The sequence below is a fragment of the Ixodes scapularis genome, unplaced genomic scaffold (genome assembly GCF_016920785.2).
Source record: "Ixodes scapularis isolate PalLabHiFi unplaced genomic scaffold, ASM1692078v2 PGA_scaffold5__190_contigs__length_132052651, whole genome shotgun sequence".
Taxonomy (NCBI): domain Eukaryota; kingdom Metazoa; phylum Arthropoda; class Arachnida; order Ixodida; family Ixodidae; genus Ixodes; species Ixodes scapularis.
The window spans coordinates 131,577,096-131,595,691 of record NW_024609880.1 but is presented as its reverse complement, the minus strand read 5'-3'; the positions used below and the strand labels follow the sequence as shown (position 1 = coordinate 131,595,691).

Below are 18,596 nucleotides of genomic sequence, written 5' to 3'. Positions count from 1 at the left end.
TACAACACTCGAAATGACAAGTATATACTCCCCCAAATCAGGACAGACATGGGCAGACAAACGCTCTCATTTCAAATTCCAAACTTCCTTACTACACACAGTTATCTTCATACACTTATTACGTCAAATATATCGCTAAACACATACAAAAGCATAGTGAAAGAAACCCTCTTGCCCGCAAATGTCGCAAACTGATCTGAAATATCTGTTTTTATCCTCTTTGCTATCTCTGTTGTTGTTGTTGTTTTGTTTTTTGTGTAGGTTTTTTTTGTGTTATGGTATTATAGTATAGTTTTATAGTATCAAAAATGTGTACTATCTATATGTCATTGATACGTATATTTTGTTATTCGTAACATTTTATTTAAGAGCGCTTCTGTTTTAGTGTGCTTTGCTGTCGACGAGTGTCATTGCCTTTTTAATATTTCATTTATGTGGCGGTACCAAGGACTCGTCAGACCTTCTGGTCTTTTGCCTTGGTACTGCAGACAAAATGTATTGTCTAAGCAGACTGAAATAAAGAAAAAAAAAAATTTTGGATTTAAATTTAATAGAAACACCTAATTGAAAGTGAAGCTTTTCTATTGCCACCTGGTCAGCGACACTGGCCGACAGACGGACGTTGGTGAGGGAGTGCTGAGAGTAGAGTGAGCCCGTCTTTTCCAGTTCAGCCGGCCTCCAGCCAGTGGGCACCTGCTGGGAGAAGTGCGACGCCATCCAGCGGCTTTCCAGAGGTGCCTGGCCCTCCCTGCCTTCCCGTGTTGCCCGTCTGTTGCCTTACGGTTCGCTTCCTTGGGGTAGAACAGAGGCGGCCGAGTACTCCTTCCGTCGACGTAACCCCAAGAAACCCTGGCCCCTGTACCTTTAGGGGGGGAAGGGAAATGTTGTGTTGTACTCTGGAAAGCCTAATGCATGCCTCCAGGTAGAATATTTCGCTACTGAAGAAGTGTGTCCAAACAACCTCGATTTGTTGCCTTTGCCAGTAATCGTCGATAATAATTTGTTTGAATGACTGCAAACTCGTCGCATTCGTTGAAAAAAAAAAAGTGTTTTTTCTTTACCACCCTCAGATAACAAGCAAGCCGTGACTTCAATTCTCAATGGCCAGTACGGAATTGTACAGGACGCTGCTGAGGAACTGGACCAGGTACTTCTTTCTATTTGTTGTCGCGTATCATATCTGGAAAAGGTTATCTTTCGATAGATACTTATTTTAATATTTCCACACATCCGTAAAATACCGAGCATCGCCCATTCCACAATGAGCGCCCAACTCTCAATTTTGTAACCTTCAGAAGATACACAGAAGGCATATCTTTACATATTCTTGACCTGAGAAGCGTCCCCCCCCCCCCCCCCCCCCAGTTTGTCACGATTACGTCCAAATTTTGAGTGGGCCCTTGTACGGGATTTCATGGTGGACATCTTATACAGCGAATAGCCTTCCCAATTTATAAACTTTTTATTTTTCACCCAAATCTACCGTAAAATACCGGGGAAACACCCACTTCCACTGAAAACTGGGTTAATCTAGACATGGGCGCTTGTGCGGTCAAATCGGTAAAAACAAAGATGGCCGCCAATAAACAGCTTCGAAGGCAGGGTGAATGGAATCGGACAAAAGGCGTATATTTTCACGTGGTATCCCCGTCATCGGGGTGAATATTTTCGGATGATGACAGTCCTTTGGAAGGGCTGGTTGCTCGTACAATTCCCAGAATTCCCAAATGTGGGAAATGTTAATAGTGGGCACTTGGGTACGAAGTGGACGCTTCCGTGGTATATGTTTTGGTAAAGGGCTGTGTGGTTGAAGTTACGCAGCACCACCCCTCCCGCTGGTGAGGCACGGCTGTACTAGTGAGGTGTATGCGGAGCGGACGACGCGGGAGGCTGGTGCGCTTGTCACGCTGGCCTCGCGCTTCGAAAAGTAATGTACCAAAGGCAGAAGGGCGGGGCAGCAGGTGTTGTTGTCTAGTCAAATGCCACAGCATCGTATTAAGCAGAAAGGAACATATCCGTTTCCCAAAAAGATTTATTCATTTCGTGAGTAGCGATTGCAGAAAGATAGGCAGAGGTAGGAATTGGGGCTGCGCAGAGGACGGGGTTAATTATTGTTTGCCAATCTTGTTGCACAACTCAGCAGTGCAACCACGCTTATTTCTCACGTTATAAGGGACTTTTCGTAGATTGCACGCGAGAGTTTAGCATTGCTTGGGGGAGCTCGTGCCGTCACTTTAAGGGCAGGCCGAGCTCGCGCCCGCAGGACCTTCAATCTGCCGCTCACGCTCCCCAATGAGTTTCTAATGTAATAGCGTTGATGGTTCCCCACGGCTGTCGGCAAAAAGAAACCCGATTATGCAGTTACCATTTTTAAGCAACTTTAAATTTGAGAACCAAGCTCACTTAACTTATCTGCCAATTTCGTTCCCCGATGTTTACGAGACAAAGTGGGTAAGCGGCCAAAGACATAAGAGGTCAAAGGAGGCAGATAATCGACAGTGAAGTGCAAGACGCACTTCGCTGTAGACAAATTTTTGATTTCTCGATTATCTCTTTCACCCCGGAGACCTGGCACACGGGCAACCTTTTTTGCGGAGGTCCGCCTCTCTAAGAAATAATCACCGTTTCTCAACAGAGAGAAAGCCGCGATGGTATCATTGAAAAGTGGTGCTCGCCATTGCAACTGGCAGTGCGACGGGATGAGCGAGCGCCGCATTAGGGCGAATTTGCGCCACTGGTATCGCTCCAGCGTGCCCCCTGGACCAGCCGAACACTCCCATACGGAGTGTTTATTTTAATTCAAAAAGAGATTTCTTAAAAGAATTTAGCAGTCCCGCATTAATCCACATTGCAAAACGTCACGGCGGAGTTGTTGGGCTTTGGCGTCACGTTCACACACCGTGGGATGCGTGAACAAAGGCATTCGGAGCAAAATAGACATCTGACCGTTTTGTTCCGGAGAGCTCGCAAGCGCGGCTACCCACACTTGGCATTGACAGTGCTACCACAACATGTTATTCTCGGCTACCTTCTTCCAGAGTGCGCGTGCAGTGGGCACTACAAAAACCCTAAGAATAGAGCGGGTTAATGCTGTAGCGTAGCTCCGTGGTAATGCCTCCGCTTCGCACGCAGCGGACCCAGGTTCCATTGCCGTGGGCGATATTTTTCGAGGATTTGACAACATCGACGACAGACGCCCTACTATGCCAACTACAATATGAGTAGGGTTCAGAGTTTTCGGTTTAAACCGATAAAAACCGATAAAACTACGCCGAATTCATTTTCGGAAATTCGGTTTTAACCGAAAAAGGTCAGTTTTTAGCATACCTCGGCAAACCTCACTCATGAGGGCCCTCACTCACCCTCACTCACCCTCATCTTCACAGGTGAGGTGAGGGTGAGTGAGTTTCTGAACCAGGAAAATTCATGAGTGTGAGGGTGAGTGAGGGCCGTGAGGGCCGTGAGGGCCGTGAGGGCCGTGAGGGCCGTGAGGGCCGTGAGGCCCATGCAACTCGGAGCAATTCGAATGCGTTTGAAGCGGCTGCATCCAATCAGGGACGCAAAATTTTCACGTGATACCTCGTGCCGGTGATGATGACACCGAAAGACTTGGTTCTGGTTTGAAATCGATCGTTTTTTTGGAAATAAACTGTTTCAGAAAAGTGCATTAGTATTCTTAACGAGATTTAAATGCATAAAAACACGTTTATAACGCGTAATTGTGTCCAAATAGTGCAAGAAAAATAAAATTTTATGTTGACGATGGCAAATTGCAGCAATTCGTTGCTGCGTGTGATCGCGGGCGGCCCGTGTTGCTGGTGTTGCGACGTAAAGTTTCTGGGCGAAATTGCCCCATCTGAAGCTGGCCTGAGTGGCGTGAGGGCCATCAGTGCGTGAGGGGCTTGAGGGGTGTGAGGGCCGCAAGGGCGGTGAGGCGCGTGAGGGCGGTGAGTGACGTGAGGGCGGTGAGTGGCGTGAGGGCGGTGAGTGGCGTGAGGGCCGTGAGGGCGGTGAGGGCCGTGAGGGCGGTGAGTGGCTTTAGGGCTATGAGTGCGTGAGGGCCGTGAGGGCGATGAGGGCCATGAGGGCCATGAGGGCCGCGAGGGCGGTGAGGGACGTGAGGGCGGTGAGGGCCGTGAGGGCGGTGAGTGGCGTGAGGGCCATGAGTGAGTGAGGGGCGTGAGGGGCGTGAGGGCCGTGAGGGCCGTGAGGGGCGTGAGGGCCGTGAGGGCGGTGAGTGCGTGAGGGCCGTGAGGTTCAGTGAGGGTGAGTGAAGGGCTGAAGGTGAGTGTGACTGTGAGAGTGAGGGTGAGTGAGGGGCTGAAGGTGAGTGTAGCTGTGAGGGTGAGTGAGGGGCTTAGGTAAGTGTGGCTGTGAGGGTGAGGGTGAGTGAGGGCGACCTAAAATGCCGACCTCTGGTTTTTAGGTTCGGCATTTTCAATTTAAACCGATAAAAGTACATCGAATTCATTTTCTAAAATTCACTTGTAACCGGAAAACGTGACTTTGACCTTCCAGTCGTACCGCAGAGCCGTGGCGAAAAAGTGGAACGACAGTGTCTATGGAAACGTCTCCGAATGTATGGGATATGTGCCATCACGACATTTTGCTTTAATGTGCGCATCATCGATCGGAATGTGACGTCCGAAATGCCCCATGACTTCGCCATATACGAGCGTGTTTTCAAACTCGTTGTAAGGAAGACTGATTTCATGCAAGCTCTGCATGTTCTGTTGTGCTACAAAATGTTGCACCATGTCTCTTTTGGCGGTCACAATTGGTTATTTGGCCGATTTTGGCTCGGGCAGCGCTTCATCTCGTCAGCCTGTCAGTGTCCAGTGGTAGCGTTGAGAAGGCATTCTCGAAGCTCAGGGTCATATTAACAGGAAAGAAAGTGCGGATCAACAAGGAGAACCTGGGAAAGTAAATGTGTGTGTACTAGAATAAGATCCTGGGTAATCCCGATGTAAAGAAGGTGAAGTTCTATATTTTTTAGGCATAGGTTTAATGTCTGTCTTGTTTGTACTTCTGTGTTTCTTTCTTCCTTTTACAGCTGCACACATTTGCCAAATATAGTGTCCATTTCTTTTGCAACATATCTGTGCCGTTATTTTTTGAGTGATCACAAATATCAGAGCCACAAGTATCATCGGGTCCGGTGTCCGTTCGTGTTTATTTTATATTCACCGAAAAAAGCCGATAAACTTTTATGGGCATAAATATACGCCGAAAAAAAACAAAAATTGAACTTTAAAATAAACACCGAAAAAAGTATGCCGAATTTTGAAAAAATAGAAACCGAAAACGCGGAACCCTAAATATGAGCAACATAAACAATGAGGGTCATTTGCAGTGATGGGAAGAGACCATAACAGCTATCACTGTGAAGAAAAGAGGGTGATAATTAGGCAAGTTCCATCTTCACCATTTATCGGGCTCAGCCGACACGAAATGAGGGGAGAATTGTCGTGGCAATTTTACGAATGAACCAAGATTCATCGATTAACTTTTTCATTATTGGTTTTAGGGGTCACCTTATAATTGCAGTGTTGACTAGAGGCCAAACCAGCTGACAAAATTTGAAAATGTTTTATAGCTTGTGAAATATTAATTGATTAGTTTTCACATTTTTTTTCCTCCCAATTTAAAGGGGAACACTACTCCGGAAGGCTAACTTTTGAACCGTGTGTCTTATTTGCATGAAATTTGCAGGGTGTACTCATAGCACTGGACAAGGATGCCATGGAAATTTTCAGCCCTATAAATTTATCCCACGATGAGTTACATAAAAGTTCATAATAAAAAAGTGTATCTGCTGAGGAAAGCTATCGTTTAGAAAGGGTAATGAAAATGGCCAGTTTTTTTGCTGGAACATACAGCAAAATACTTGCTTCAGACGACTATGAAAAGAAATTTCAAAAATTATAAAATTTAATCACAAAAAAAAAATATGGAAAAAAATTTTTTTTTGGGTGTACATTTGATTAAAAGAAATATAAACTTTTCATAACAAAGGAGCATAAAAATGCAGAAAGTAAGTTCACAGTCGTGTTCTCCAGAAAATTTCAATATAGAAAAACCAAAATATATCTGCACGCATAATTAGATTATGAAATGATAGCTTCCCTGAACTGGTATTTGACACTAAAAAGTGAAGCTGAGATAAATGCACTTGAAGTTTCATGATGACGTTTTAAAAATTAATTTTTGCGTCTTAAATGTCAGAAATTCTTTCCAGCGGTGTAGGTGATGTTTTCCTCAAACTTCTGATATACTGACATTGCTTTCAGCTATTTTCACTTGTGGATGACGAGTGCTACGCAGTGCAGCACACCTCACCAACATATAAAGAACAATTATTTTTGACATATGTTTGTCAGTGCACATTGACAAGACTTCGTGAGAGTGTTCTTTGTCATCCATACATGCCAAAAATTCGAAAGTTCTAAATATGCATTTTTTTTAAAAAAGGTGCAATTCAAGGTAGTGTCCCCCCTTAATGGATATAGCGCAAAAAGAGTGCCGCAAGCCCCGCTCACGAGGATGTTTAGAAGAGTGATGTAGTCATTTTAGTCGCTTCGTCATTTGTGTCGTTGGTGCATCCGCCAAGGAACGCTGCCGAGACAATGACGACACGATTGAAACTATTATATGTCACTCTTCCAAGCCCCACTGTGGGCAAGGTTTGCGGCACTCTTTTTGCCTGCAATATATAAATAGACCTAAAAAATGGTAGATGAATGTCTAAAAAACTATTACATTTTCGCAAATTCTTTCAAGTGGTCTGGCATCTAGTAGTAATTGCCGTCAATACTGCAGTTGCAACACAACACCGAAAACCAGTAACTAAAAAGTTAATCGATGAATTTCTGTGAATTAGTGAAGTTCCCACGACAATTGTCCCCTCACCCAATGTCCGCCAAGCCTCATAATTACATGCTGAAGACTGCACTTGTCTCTCAGCCCCCTTTTTTTTTTTCAAATTTTGTTCAAATTAAAATGAAACACCCTGTATATGGCAGTTTCACGCGACATACTTGCGGCTCAAAATCACGTCAGAATCCATTGTTGAAACCTGGTTTTCCATGCCCCCTTATCCAGGTGCAGCCCGAGATAGAGTTGTGGAAAGGCCGTGCAGTGCTCTACTGCGTTTAAATGTTAACTATACATTTAAAAGAAGGTGGCAGAAGGGCCATTCTTTTTGGCTGTGTTGCAGACGATGCGGGCGGAAGAAGAAGAAGCGCCAGTGGAGCAGCCAGTCCCAGTGCGGAATGGGTTCCACCAGCCCCGTCAGTCGACCTGGTCCCTGCACGACCGCCAGCTTTTGGCTCCAGGTGCATGGTCCTCTAGGAGCCACAAGGCACTGGTTTAGGGGCAAAGCTGCTGAGAGTCTATTCTTGTCCGTCCGCCATCGGGTGCACATGCTCGTGAGCTCACGTGCTCACAAGAGAGGGAGGGGAGAGAGGAGAGGAGGGGAAGAGAGAGGGGGCCTATAGAAAGTAATACTTGTTCCAAAATGCCTAGTTATGTTGGAGCATAGCCTCCTCTATACTCACAAAGCCTGGTAGTTCGACGATGGTGCCATAGAGCGCCCAGTCGCAGATTTAGAGCCCGAGGATCTGGTAGCGCAGAGCATTTCTCGAGGAATCTGGTAGTGAGCAAACAGCTTTTGCAGTAGCGAGGACGCGCGAGGAATTCGAGGAGCATGAGCAGACATTCCATCGCTCGGAAGAAGTGTGTTTCAGCGTCTGGCCGCAGCGGGGCACCTGTTACACGGCCGCTCTACCTTTTCACTTCCAGCGGCGGCGTCTCGTGGCGATCTGCCAGGCTTTATCAGTGCGGAGGAGGCTGCGGTTGGAGGGTACGCTGAATTTTGGAAAAAGCTGAAGCCCCGTTCCTTTCCACTGATTGCCTCTGTTCTGCTCTCCAAGATCCCCGAGTACCATTTAATTTGCGCCCAGATGCACCACCCAATGCTAATTTATCTTATTTTTTTATTATTTGCGAAACACGGCTTTCTGCTTCATTAGCAGAACCACTAATATTTCCATAGAATCGAGGCTGCCAACATGCCAGTATCGCAACACAAAGCTGAGAACTTCTAAACTGCTGTGATCAAAGTTTCCTGCGACACCACGCGCGGAGTGCAGATTAGGAACATCCGACACGCTCCACACGCACTTGAAGTGCAGATAAGAATCCAAAATTATCCACGCTTGGAGTGCGTACTGGAATCCTCCGCTATCCGCATTCGAAGTGCGAGTGACATTTCCCAGCAGGCCACTAGGCCGGCGTGCAGAGCCTCCTTTAGTGGGGCAGCACACCAGTCTATGGCGGGATTTCAATTTTTACAACAAAAATGTGGCGACTTTTTGAGTGCCTCCTAGTTGTTACAAGATTGGGTCGTCAAGGGAAGAAACAATGCTTTTGGCATTTGAAACGTCTCGATTAAATGGCATAAAGCTAATCTAAGATGCAATATCCTAATTCGATGCACGGAGGGGGAAATTAAGCGTAGTTGTTAACCCGAGACTGGGGGGATACGGACAAGGGACAAACACTTCGTCCGTGTCGTTCTGCGTTTGTCCCTCGTCCGTATCCCCCATCTCGGGTTTACCACTATGCTCAATTTACACCAGCTAGCCTGCACCCTCACCGTTGCTTCGGGGAAATTAGTTTTGCGAGGAGCCGGACACTGGGTTCTGGAAGCGAGCGTAGAAATGCCGTGGTTCCATCCACCGGTACACACCCGCAGGGCTGGGCCTGGTCAAGACGGCCAGGACGACGCTGCGCAAGGTGTCCTCGGCGGTGTCCTCCAGGGGGCGCTGCCACACCCCCGAGGAGAACGGGGACCTCGACCGGCTGGCCGCCTTGGCGTCCCTGTCCAGCGCCCACGTGGACGACATGGTCACGGCCCTGTACCCACCGGTCTTCGACGCGGCCGTCAGGGACAACGTCAGTCCTGCCCGCCACTCCAGAGACTCTTAAAACCTCGGGGGCTTTAGGCTCGAGCAAATCGCAACACGTCTATCTCGCTAGCTGCTTTGCCAAAGGTAGAGGGGAGAATGTGTGGCGTTAGCAGTTCAAGGAGGAACCTCCCTCTTGCCCAGACCCTCCTCCGTGTACCACCCGTCGCCTTTTTCCTCCCGAAATATTATCCCGTCACTCAAAATTCGTACGCAAGCGGCTTTCCTCTCCATCCCGCTCGTGGCTTTCACGGCAGTGCGTGAAACTAGCAACATAAAGTATAATAGCCACAGTTTTGGTAAAGAATTGGGACGTATTACGAGCTCAGTGTTGTTCCAATCTAAAATTTGCGAAAATAAATTAATAATATATTTATTTACTAGTACTACCTATACAGGGTTCTCCCCATGAAATTTTAGGGATCGACATAACCACCAGGCAAGCAGCAGCGGCGGGGAGGGGGTCAGTTTGCAATGCGACACGATCTGGCTTGCCAACAGAACACACTTTGCGCAGGCTCTCCGATTCTGCGGCCCTGTGAGTAATGCTACGCCATGGTAATAAAACAAAAAACCTAATTGCCTTTCAAAAAAACAATTAATAAAGTGGGGAAGGAAAGGCTGGGAGCGAGCGAAGAGGCCAAGATAGAGCAAGCATTGAGCAGTAAAGAAAAGTCCTTTCTGCTCTCTGCCACTCACCGCCTGCGGAGAGAACTGCTGTGCCAATGCACGTTCGCCGCGTCTGTTTATTTAGTGTTTCTCCTCTGCCTCCCCCCCCCCCCCCCCCCCACTGCCGATGGCGCTCTGCGGCTCCGCTCTCCTTGTTTGAAGGAGTGGTGGCAGTGGGCGATGCGATAACACACGATAACGTGGTGGTTTGCAGGCCAGCCGAGTGTAACGGTCTGCAGCCATGTGCACAGGCAAAAACGCATCATCATCCTGCGGCATAATCCAGCAGTGGGCGGTCAGTCGCCGCCCACCGTGGGGAGAACCCTGTACCTACACCGGCGGAAGTATCTCGAGGAATTAGGGTAGCTGAGGGTGCCTCGCAAGTTTCCGTAGAGGAAGTGACCAGAGTGTTTTTCTTCCTCCAGGCCGGTGAGCTGAAGCAGCACCTACTATCCATCCTGGATGCCACAAGGCAGGTTCTCTCCGTTCTTCCCTTAGCAGCATCTTGAAAGTGTCGTCACAATTTGCACTCCAGCTGCTCGCACATCCACGTAGAGAAAGTGCCGCGACCAGTGCGTGAAGAGCTCTGTGTGCCCCTGTGCAGGCAGGGCCACTTCTACGACAGCTCGGAGGAGTGGGTGGACTTTCTGGAGAGGGCGGTGGAGCACAACTACGGCAAGCTCTGCAACAACACCCAGGCCAACAGCTGAAACTCCTCCCTCGCAGAATACAATATTTTTCAATCAAACTCTCTTCTAAGCAACTTTATTTCGTTGGGTAGGTCCATTTCAGGCAAAGAGGGATTACGGTAAATTTCTCATCGCGGACAGGTGGGGATGTTGTCTTCCAGCAAACATCACCGCTTCCCCTTCCGGAAACCTGCACAATGGCAAGACCAGAAATGAGACATAGAAAGCGATATATCGGGGGAAAAGATAAAAACAGAAAAATAACTCTGATCACCTTTCTTGCCCCACTTCTTCTTGTACACCTGCACAAGTAGTAACAAAATCATTACTTCTGGCCCCCCCTACTAAAGTTATGAAGTGAGGGAGAGATGGCTAATTTCACCTACCTTTTTGGGCTTTTTCCTAGACGGCTGGAGGTCCTGAAAGGTACAGATTAGAAGCGTCAATAACCTCTTCACGCGAGACAACTGTACCCAAGTGGCTTGGCTGAAAGTGGCTCGAAAGAGAATGTCGCCCCTCCGGCACGACCGGCGTGGGGCCGACTCTCGACTTACGTCGACGGTGTTTGCGTCCAGCGCCGAGAAGTCTCCGAAGTGCGTCAGCTCCTTCAGGTTGGACATTGTACCCAGCTGCTTTGCCATGTTCTGGAGAGGAAAAGAACATTCCAGAATCCCACTTCTTGCCTCAGGGGACTCTGCCCAGATCTTTCCAAAAGCAATTTACTGGGTGAAGAGCAAGAACTTCCAACGTGTGGACTCACCCTTTCTTTCTTGGTCAGCTGCAGCCTGAGCATGTTGTCCTCTTCGTACCTGTGGCAGACAAGTGGCAAAAAGTGAGCACTCAAGCCTCGTTGACAGACTGCTGCACAAAGCCCAGTCCAAGAGAACCAGGAAACCCGCACTGGGTTGTGAGCAGCTGCACCGAGGCAGTGGGAAGCAGAGCACTCACGTGGTCCGCTCCTGCATGGCCTGGTTTTGCTTGGCCCGGTGCGTGCTGTACGTGTCCTGTAAGAGAACGTAAGGCTCAACTGCAAAAGGACTAATGCCTCGGACCATGCAAACTGGGGAGGTGGTGCAGTTCTACAGTCTGTTGCAACGGATGGTCGGCAGCACAAGCTTTCTAACAAGTTCTAAGGCAGTCTCGAGAAAATTATTTACCTTTGCACGCTGAAATCTGCCGCTAACCTTTGCAAATTGAGAATGATCTCTGGACTGATTCTTGAAATAGCTGCTTCGAGACTATACAGTGACAGGATGCAACTTTTCTTTAACATTTGGGCCACTATGCTAGTTCTCTCGATTTGCTTTGACAAAGGCTCTCAATTTGTCTCGGAAGGACCCAAAACAAAACCTCGACCGCAGCTCATTTCAAATGCTCTTTGTCTAAGCGCACGAGTCCGACATGTTGGAGCATAATCGAGACGAGGCGCAATTCACGAGTTTCGCTTATCGAGCAGACGTAGCTTTGTCAACAGATGGCCAACAAGCCGTCACTCGGTTGCCACGTCCACTTCCCAAAGGAGGCGAGTTCCGCTCCAGGCCTCGGAATGGTGCCTCTGAACCCGTGGCACCTCCCCACAAGCTCGCCAGGAGGCGGTACCTTGATCTCGACGGGTCCCTCGTAGAAGTCGCTGCGGAGCTCCCTCATGACACTGCTGCTCAGGGCTCGCTTCTTGGCACGCTCCAGCACACGCTCCCGGCGCTCCTTCTCCGTCAGGTCGCCCTCTGTGGGGCAGACCGCCCAGGAACCGTCGCAGATTGCTTGCGCGCGTCCTCCACAAGAAAGGACCATTGCGAGTTTCCAGCAGCACCGAAGGTACTTTGCAGAAATGCCATTGACTTTTCATTTACACAGTTTCACGTAGAGATGAGGGAGAACTCCCAGCCTGTAATGGCTCTCTTCTAAACGCGGAAGAATCTCCAAGTGGAACAACGGGGGACCTGTCATACTTGGCAAAAGTTTCAGTCGTCGGAAGGCGAGAAGACTTTTTTGCAAGGTGATTACTCAAAGATGAGCACTTTCAGTTATCTACACGACGTACAAATATATTAAGAAAATTAAAGCTATGCCTAGCGCAAAAGAACTCGTCTACGAGCAGAAAGAACAATGTGATGGGCCTGGTTGTACATTTAAGTTTCGCTCGTAAGAATTCCGCTTCAAAATCAGGGGTGGAACTCATGAAATGTACTTGGGAGCAGCCACGGGAGCAGCTGAAACAGCTGTTTTGGAGCAGGTTGGGAGCAGGTTGGGAGCAGCTAAAACTACATTCTGGAGCAGGCTAGTAGCAGCTCAGATCAGTTTGCATTGCACTTCAGCTTGTATCTTAGACAAGCACGAAAGCAATTTCAATTGTGCTTAGCAGCAGAGATGAACATGAGCGGTTAGGGACCTAGGTAGAGGGGATAACAGTGTAATATATGCGAAAACTTGAATCTTTGTGAGCTTTAATGAGAATCAAACAGCAAGTACTCTATGTTTCTGAAGATAGCGTCCTTGATATTTTCTGAGTGGCCTTCAGACGCTCAAGATGCAAACCAGCTCTACTTATCGCACAACCCACACGTGCTCGACATAGTAATTATGTGTGCGAACCACGTGACGTGCGTAAGCAACCGACGTGCAGTTGCACGGAGGAACAGGGCAACAAATTTCGAGTTTATCCTATTGTGCAACTCGATATCGAAGCAGCAGACTACGATTAACGAAGTTATCGTATTTGAAGCGATAAGCAGGAGCAAGGTTAAAGTACGCCGAGCAGATAAGTAGAGCTGCTGACTGGCAAGGTTTCGGATCGGACCGCGTCTCAGTTCTACCAAATCACGATTTATCTTGCAAGAATGCGGTTCCAACTCCTAACGATGAAGCACTAAAAGGAATATTTTGCTCATTTGCTTTCGACTGGATGACGTCTGGATCCCGGGCCGCAGAGCCTCGTGCAATCTGACGCTTAACGACTCGACCTCACCTCGGCCTACTTGCCCTACCGCTTATGGTTGAAGAGTAACAATCCAGTCGCAGGTGGTGTAGCGCTTAGAATCCGAGTTTTTTCGCGCGCTTCCGACTCGGGATAGACAAGGGGAATAAACAGAACAAGGGATTGCAAGGCCGACCAGGCTTAACGCCCTCATTGTTGACAATCGAATCGATAAAAACCGAAACCAAGACAAAATAAAACTTTTTTTTTTGGCGGACGTTTTGCGATTTGGCGCATAATGGCGCGAGGTATTGGCTGTGGCGCAGTTTCTGCAACATGGCGCAGGATGGCGCAGACACATGCGTCTGGTGCAAAATGGCGCAAATGGCGCAGCCGTTCCACCCCTGAAAATACTCTATGGTACTGCATGGTTGTCACAGAGGCAAAGATGCAGACCCGGCTCCCTTTTAAAACCAAGAGCTTAAGGCCGCCAGAGAGCACTCTTGTAAGGGAAGAACAACCTCGTTATCTGCCGGCTCGTCCGAGGCATTAGTGGTCCCGTTTGGGGAAGCAAAGCAGAGCTCACCGTAGTGCGTGGGTGCCAGCTTGGGGGGCATGTACGCCCTGACCCTGGCCTCCTGCGCCCTGCCACTCTCCTGGCCCGACTCCTCGTGGGCCTCTTCGTCGCCACTCTGCAATGTCAACCCTCCTCAGCCGAGAATTCCCGACAGACCCCAAGGGCCCTGATCTGCAGGGCGGGACCAAGTGGGACATTGCAGTAGGTGGCAATGTCCCCCAATCCCGCTCGTAGATTAGGGCCCCAAGATGCAATCGCTGCTGCCCACAAGAACAAGAGCAGAGACAACCGAGGGACTAGAGTTCTGAGAGGGTGTCTGGTGCGCATTGTGCCACATTTATAGTGCTGCTGCAGAACAACTACATTACTATAATGCTCGCCCTGCACAAATACTGACCTAGTTATTACGACAAAACTGACGTTAAAACCGAGACATTTTATTTCACGTATTAGTACATACATTCTCCCTCGGATATACCGCCAAACTTTCGCTCTAGTGAAATTCAGTTCCGTGGTCACCGCATAGATGGCGCCAGCGTGTCAGCGTGTTTAGAGTGCCTTCGTACACACGCGCGCTTTTGCTTGAGTGGTGACATCTCAGCCATTTTTCCGCCCAATCGTTTTCTTTATGCATTTTGAAGTGCGCGCATCCGGTGTCACTCAGCTCGAGCGGGTAGCTTTAGCTAATGCATAGACACCATTTGACCACCCAAGTCGTGCACCGAGTGCGCCAGAGCGTCGCACGCCGGCACATTCAGGGTAACAATGGATGTCTTCTCCCTGAGACAGACATGTAGGCACCCTACGTGCGTTCTCCTGTCGCGAGAGATTTTAAGCTGCTGGGTTCTAAGGAGTCTCAGGTGTGTGAACGTTATGCTCCATCCAGGAAAGATTTTGCTGGGGCTGAATGTGCTGAACAAGAAAGCCTGATGGCTGGACTACACAAAGCAAATTTTCATCCGAGACCCAACTCACGTTCGCTTGGAGAGCTGCGGGGTTGGCCTTGAAGCGAAGCGGGTCATCCGCATCTGTCGGAAATTAGACGCCCAGATGAGGTAGAGCCAATGCAAACTTACGCAACAGAATCTTCGACAGGTATGTAGAAACAGCATAATGCAGTCACTATAAGTGACATCACTTTTGAACATTTGCGTAGGGCCTCCTGTTCGGAAAAGATTAAAGAAAACAATAACGGAGTATAAACTCTGGCTAGTTGATACCGGCATAACTAGACTCAATCAAAGTGCCAAAAGACAATAAACGAGTAAAAGAAACAAAAAGACAAAGCACTGCTTGTCTCTCTCACTTGTTCATTATCTTTTGCCACTTTGATTCTTTCCAGTTTGAAAAAGAAACTGAACAAAATTATTACAATTTTTTTTAAGTGCTAAAAGAACGCAGGATTCATCTTAAGATGCAAACTGAATACTACATTTTCAGGTTCAGACTGGAAACTGTGAACGTCCCGCCCCTCACCGGCATTACATTGGAGGGTCTATTATTCCCCCGTTATCAAATTAGAAGACAGCCTTTTTTGACCCAAAAGGGGGAAAGGAACTTATTTGTGGACGTTTACAAACATATAAAATAACAACATACATGTTTAAGCAGGAGCATTTTTAAAAATGTGTTCCTGGCCATGAGAGAAAAAAATGCTTCTGAGCTTCATTAGTCATTGAAGGTGCTCACTCACTGATGGCCCCAACAGTGGCAGTCCTCACAAGTTTGTCTACTTGGTACTTGAGTTTCTGGTCAATGGGACGTACTCTCTCCAGGACCTGCACACAGGGGACAAAATCACGTTGGCAGCTCAAGTTTCAACATGTGGAATAAGGTCATCAGGGCAAACTCTACGTTCTATTGGTTGATTAAAGTCCACCCTGCTCCCTAGACAGACTGCCCCTGTCTGCCTGGCGGTGGAAGTTTCCCCCGAGACCAGACACGAGGCAAGGGCATCATTTACGGCGTAAAAAAAAAATGCCCAATTTGGATGCGTTTCTAGGTTTAAGTTTTCTTTTAGAGTGCATCTTTGCAGTGGCGGACCCGCTCTTCGGTGGTCGAGACACACAACGCACGTGAACCATACTTTCCACCATCCTACGATGGAGGCGAGGCGGGAGGTTTGCGCCTCGGCCGGTTTTGCTACGGTGAAAAAACTTCCGTTGGAAAAGAGGCGGGAGAGCTTGGCCAGCTTTTTCTGTGGGGAAACATGGCAGCCCCCAGATGACGGTGGGTTTGGACCCTGTTGTAGCTTGCTGTCCAACCTCCCCTCGTGCCAGCTGGCATATCTCCGGAAGTGTTTCTGACTAGCTAAGTGGAGCCAAATGCAGGTGACGCAACTCACCGTCCGGGCCTCTATGAGTCGGCGGATGCAAGGGTCGCTCGAGATTTTCCGCCCGGTCACCTTCTTCCAGACCACGTTGGTAACATCCAGCAGGTAGCAGAGCATCACGTGATTCTTCATCTCGAGAAAACTCAAACCCTGAAAGCAAGAAGACAGAAACAGCTTTCCCAGCGTGCTATCGGGGAAAGACGGGACAATGAACCGATCTCAGTCCACTGTAACCTCGACACGCTGAGTACTATCACGATCAACGTGAGTGTGAGCACTGCTCTGTCTGAGCCGCGGTGCTACCTGTGGCCCCTGTAAATGCTCCGCAGAATGCGTGCTGTGGTCGAGACAAGTAACCTTCTGCGTTCATTAAGCCCTCCCTCACTTCAGGAGTGTCTGCCAATGAATTTCAGCAATCATTGGGAAGCGGGACAAGGCGATGCTCGAGCGATCGGCTCGCCAGCATCATGAATGGCTCCGACAAGACCAGAGCGCGGCAAATCCTGGGAGCTAACATCTCCAGTGCCAAGAGAGAGAGAACGAGAAAGAAAGCGACAAAAGAGGAGAGAAAGAAAGCAGACAAAGGGTTGGGCCTGTTCGCTTTGCCGCAACAAGTTGAAGTTGCTCGAGCACTTGTCAACTTCATTTAATTTTGTGAATGCACGATTCCGGTGTTTTCCTACAAAGTAAGAGGAAATGACAAGGTACAGACCTGACAGATGATGTTTTGCTGCTTTTTTGTGCATATTAAGGCGTCGTCAGCGCTATGGGCTCATCGGGATCTCCAATATCTGCGTCTATGCCCCGTCGTTCCGAAGCGGCCAAATACGTGGGGCCTTTCACTCTACAGAATATTATATTAACCCTACGATCTCGAGAAAAGCTTCGTGCCCCGACTAAGGGATTGTGGACTGCACTTTGTGTCAGGTGAGGAACCTCTTTGCGATTGACTAGGGCAAGAAAATATTTTGAAATGTGGTTATGCAAAAACGGCTCTATGGCTCTACGGCACTACTGCAGCCGCAATTTGACGCCAAATGCTTCCGACATGGCGCCAAAGCGCTCGTATCGGACGGCAACGTTGGTTCCAATTCCGACTCTAACCAGAGGTGACGTCAGATGCAAGAAGTCTCTTGATTGTGGTGGTACATGGGGAGACGGGCAGTGCTCACCAGAAATACCAGCTAGAAGACGAGGCCTGCGTATGACGTCTTTATTGGTGGATCCTCGCCCCAAACAAGTCGAAGCTCGATGCCGAAAATCGGCACACGCGTTCCTCTCGGCATCGTCGCATGCTAGCGTCGCACTTGCCGTGAGAAGATGCGAGACATGCTGGCAGCGATGCTGACGCAGGCGGCACTGTGTGTATCCACTAGTGATGACGTTTGGGGGTGAAAGGCCTTGTTTCCTAGCTGGCATTCTCACTATACGCCGTGTTAGATGCCAAAACCAACACTCAAATTTCTGCGCGCTCTCTGGCAGTGTCTGGCAGTGAATGAGCTTCCAAGCATTCTTTCCCCACCGTCAAACGTCTTGTAACCAGTTAAAAACGTGGTTTACTGCCCACTTAGTACCATTTCTGTCGTCACACTCCAGTGATACAAGTGTAGGGGTTCTCGGTTTGATAAATACAATGAGAACGAAATTCAAAAATTTTATAACTTCGCAATTTTTTTTTAAATTCAATTTTGACGCAAAGAGGCGATCATAAACAAAATCGATGGAGTATCCCTTTAACGAGACGCTTCTAGCCAGCAGAAATCGGACGGCGACGTGAGGGAAGAGGGTTCGAGTAAGAGAGAAGCTTTCCCTCTTCGCGAACTGCTCGCCCCTGAAGATTTGGTGACGCGCAACTCGCCCAAGCCAGCGGGAGAGCTGCTCGATCGCGCACCAGCCAGCATGTAACGCTCACCTTGCCAGTGTTCAGTTCCCCCGTTTGGGCTCGAGTCCGGAGATTCCTGACAGCGCCACTCACGAGGTCCGCCTTTTCCCTGACTTGGTTCAGCAGGGAAATGAATTCGGGCAGTTCAGTCGCCAACTCATCGCCGGGCTGCAGTGGGACAGAGACACACGACCTCCGATCAGTGCGCACAGCACAGCTGACCGCATGGTGCCCTGTGTCTGACATCGCTGGCGGCCTGATACCAGACACATACACTCGCTTAAAAACACTGAGAACCACCTATTTTAAAAGAATGCTCGGTGCAATCTTGTAAAATTTTCAACGGTGCCTACTTGGAATGGTTTTGCGCCAGCGACGCTCGGCTCAAGCGATACCTCGGCCACCTCGGCTGCCATTTTTCTTGACTCAAAGCCAAGCTGGCCAAGCCGCCAAGCCAAGCGTCAAGCTGCCGAGCTGAATGTAGCTAAAAGGAGTCGCGAGGCAACCCCAACAAAATACATTAAGGTAAAATCTAACTTGCATTTATATTTTATAAATGAACAATTT

The 18,596-nt window shown here is 48.6% G+C and overlaps 2 protein-coding genes across 4 annotated transcripts in view; one reads left to right on the top strand and one right to left on the bottom strand.

The window, feature by feature from the left end:
* LOC8023807 (cyclin-D1-binding protein 1 homolog) overlaps window positions 1-10,383 on the top strand; it is a 20,380-nt gene extending 9,997 nt beyond the window's left edge. For all 3 annotated transcript variants that reach the window (XM_029978245.3, XM_029978248.4, XM_029978247.3), the window contains 6 exons: window positions 667-734; window positions 1,071-1,147; window positions 7,217-7,334; window positions 8,756-8,955; window positions 10,061-10,111; window positions 10,244-10,383. In XM_029978245.3, coding sequence (XP_029834105.2) covers window positions 667-734; window positions 1,071-1,147; window positions 7,217-7,334; window positions 8,756-8,955; window positions 10,061-10,111; window positions 10,244-10,345 — 616 coding nt within the window. In that variant the 3' untranslated portion in view covers window positions 10,346-10,383. The remainder of the gene's footprint in view (window positions 1-666; window positions 735-1,070; window positions 1,148-7,216; window positions 7,335-8,755; window positions 8,956-10,060; window positions 10,112-10,243) is intronic.
* LOC8030415 (neuroguidin) lies at window positions 10,384-18,511 on the bottom strand. Its single transcript, XM_029978249.4, has 13 exons — window positions 18,383-18,511; window positions 18,060-18,197; window positions 16,160-16,297; window positions 15,509-15,593; window positions 14,791-14,843; window positions 13,825-13,930; window positions 11,924-12,048; window positions 11,273-11,328; window positions 11,085-11,133; window positions 10,879-10,968; window positions 10,711-10,743; window positions 10,599-10,626; window positions 10,384-10,514 (listed from the first exon to the last, which is right to left on the bottom strand). Exons 1-13 carry the CDS (start codon window positions 18,443-18,445, stop codon window positions 10,492-10,494), a joined length of 987 nt encoding a protein of 328 aa, XP_029834109.3. The 5' UTR covers window positions 18,446-18,511; the 3' UTR covers window positions 10,384-10,491.
* Window positions 18,512-18,596: the final 85 nt, after the last annotated feature.

Coding starts and splice junctions, on each gene's coding strand:
- LOC8030415 (XM_029978249.4), bottom strand. CDS start 18,445: ATGGCAGCCGAGGTGGCCGAGGTATCGCTTGAGCCGAGCGTCGCTGGC. Junction 16,298..18,059: donor GGGAACTGAACACTGGCAAG/GTGAGCGTTACA, acceptor TCTTGCTTTCAG/GGTTTGAGTTTTCTCGAGAT. Junction 11,329..11,923: donor AGGGACCCGTCGAGATCAAG/GTACCGCCTCCT, acceptor GTTCTCTTACAG/GACACGTACAGCACGCACCG.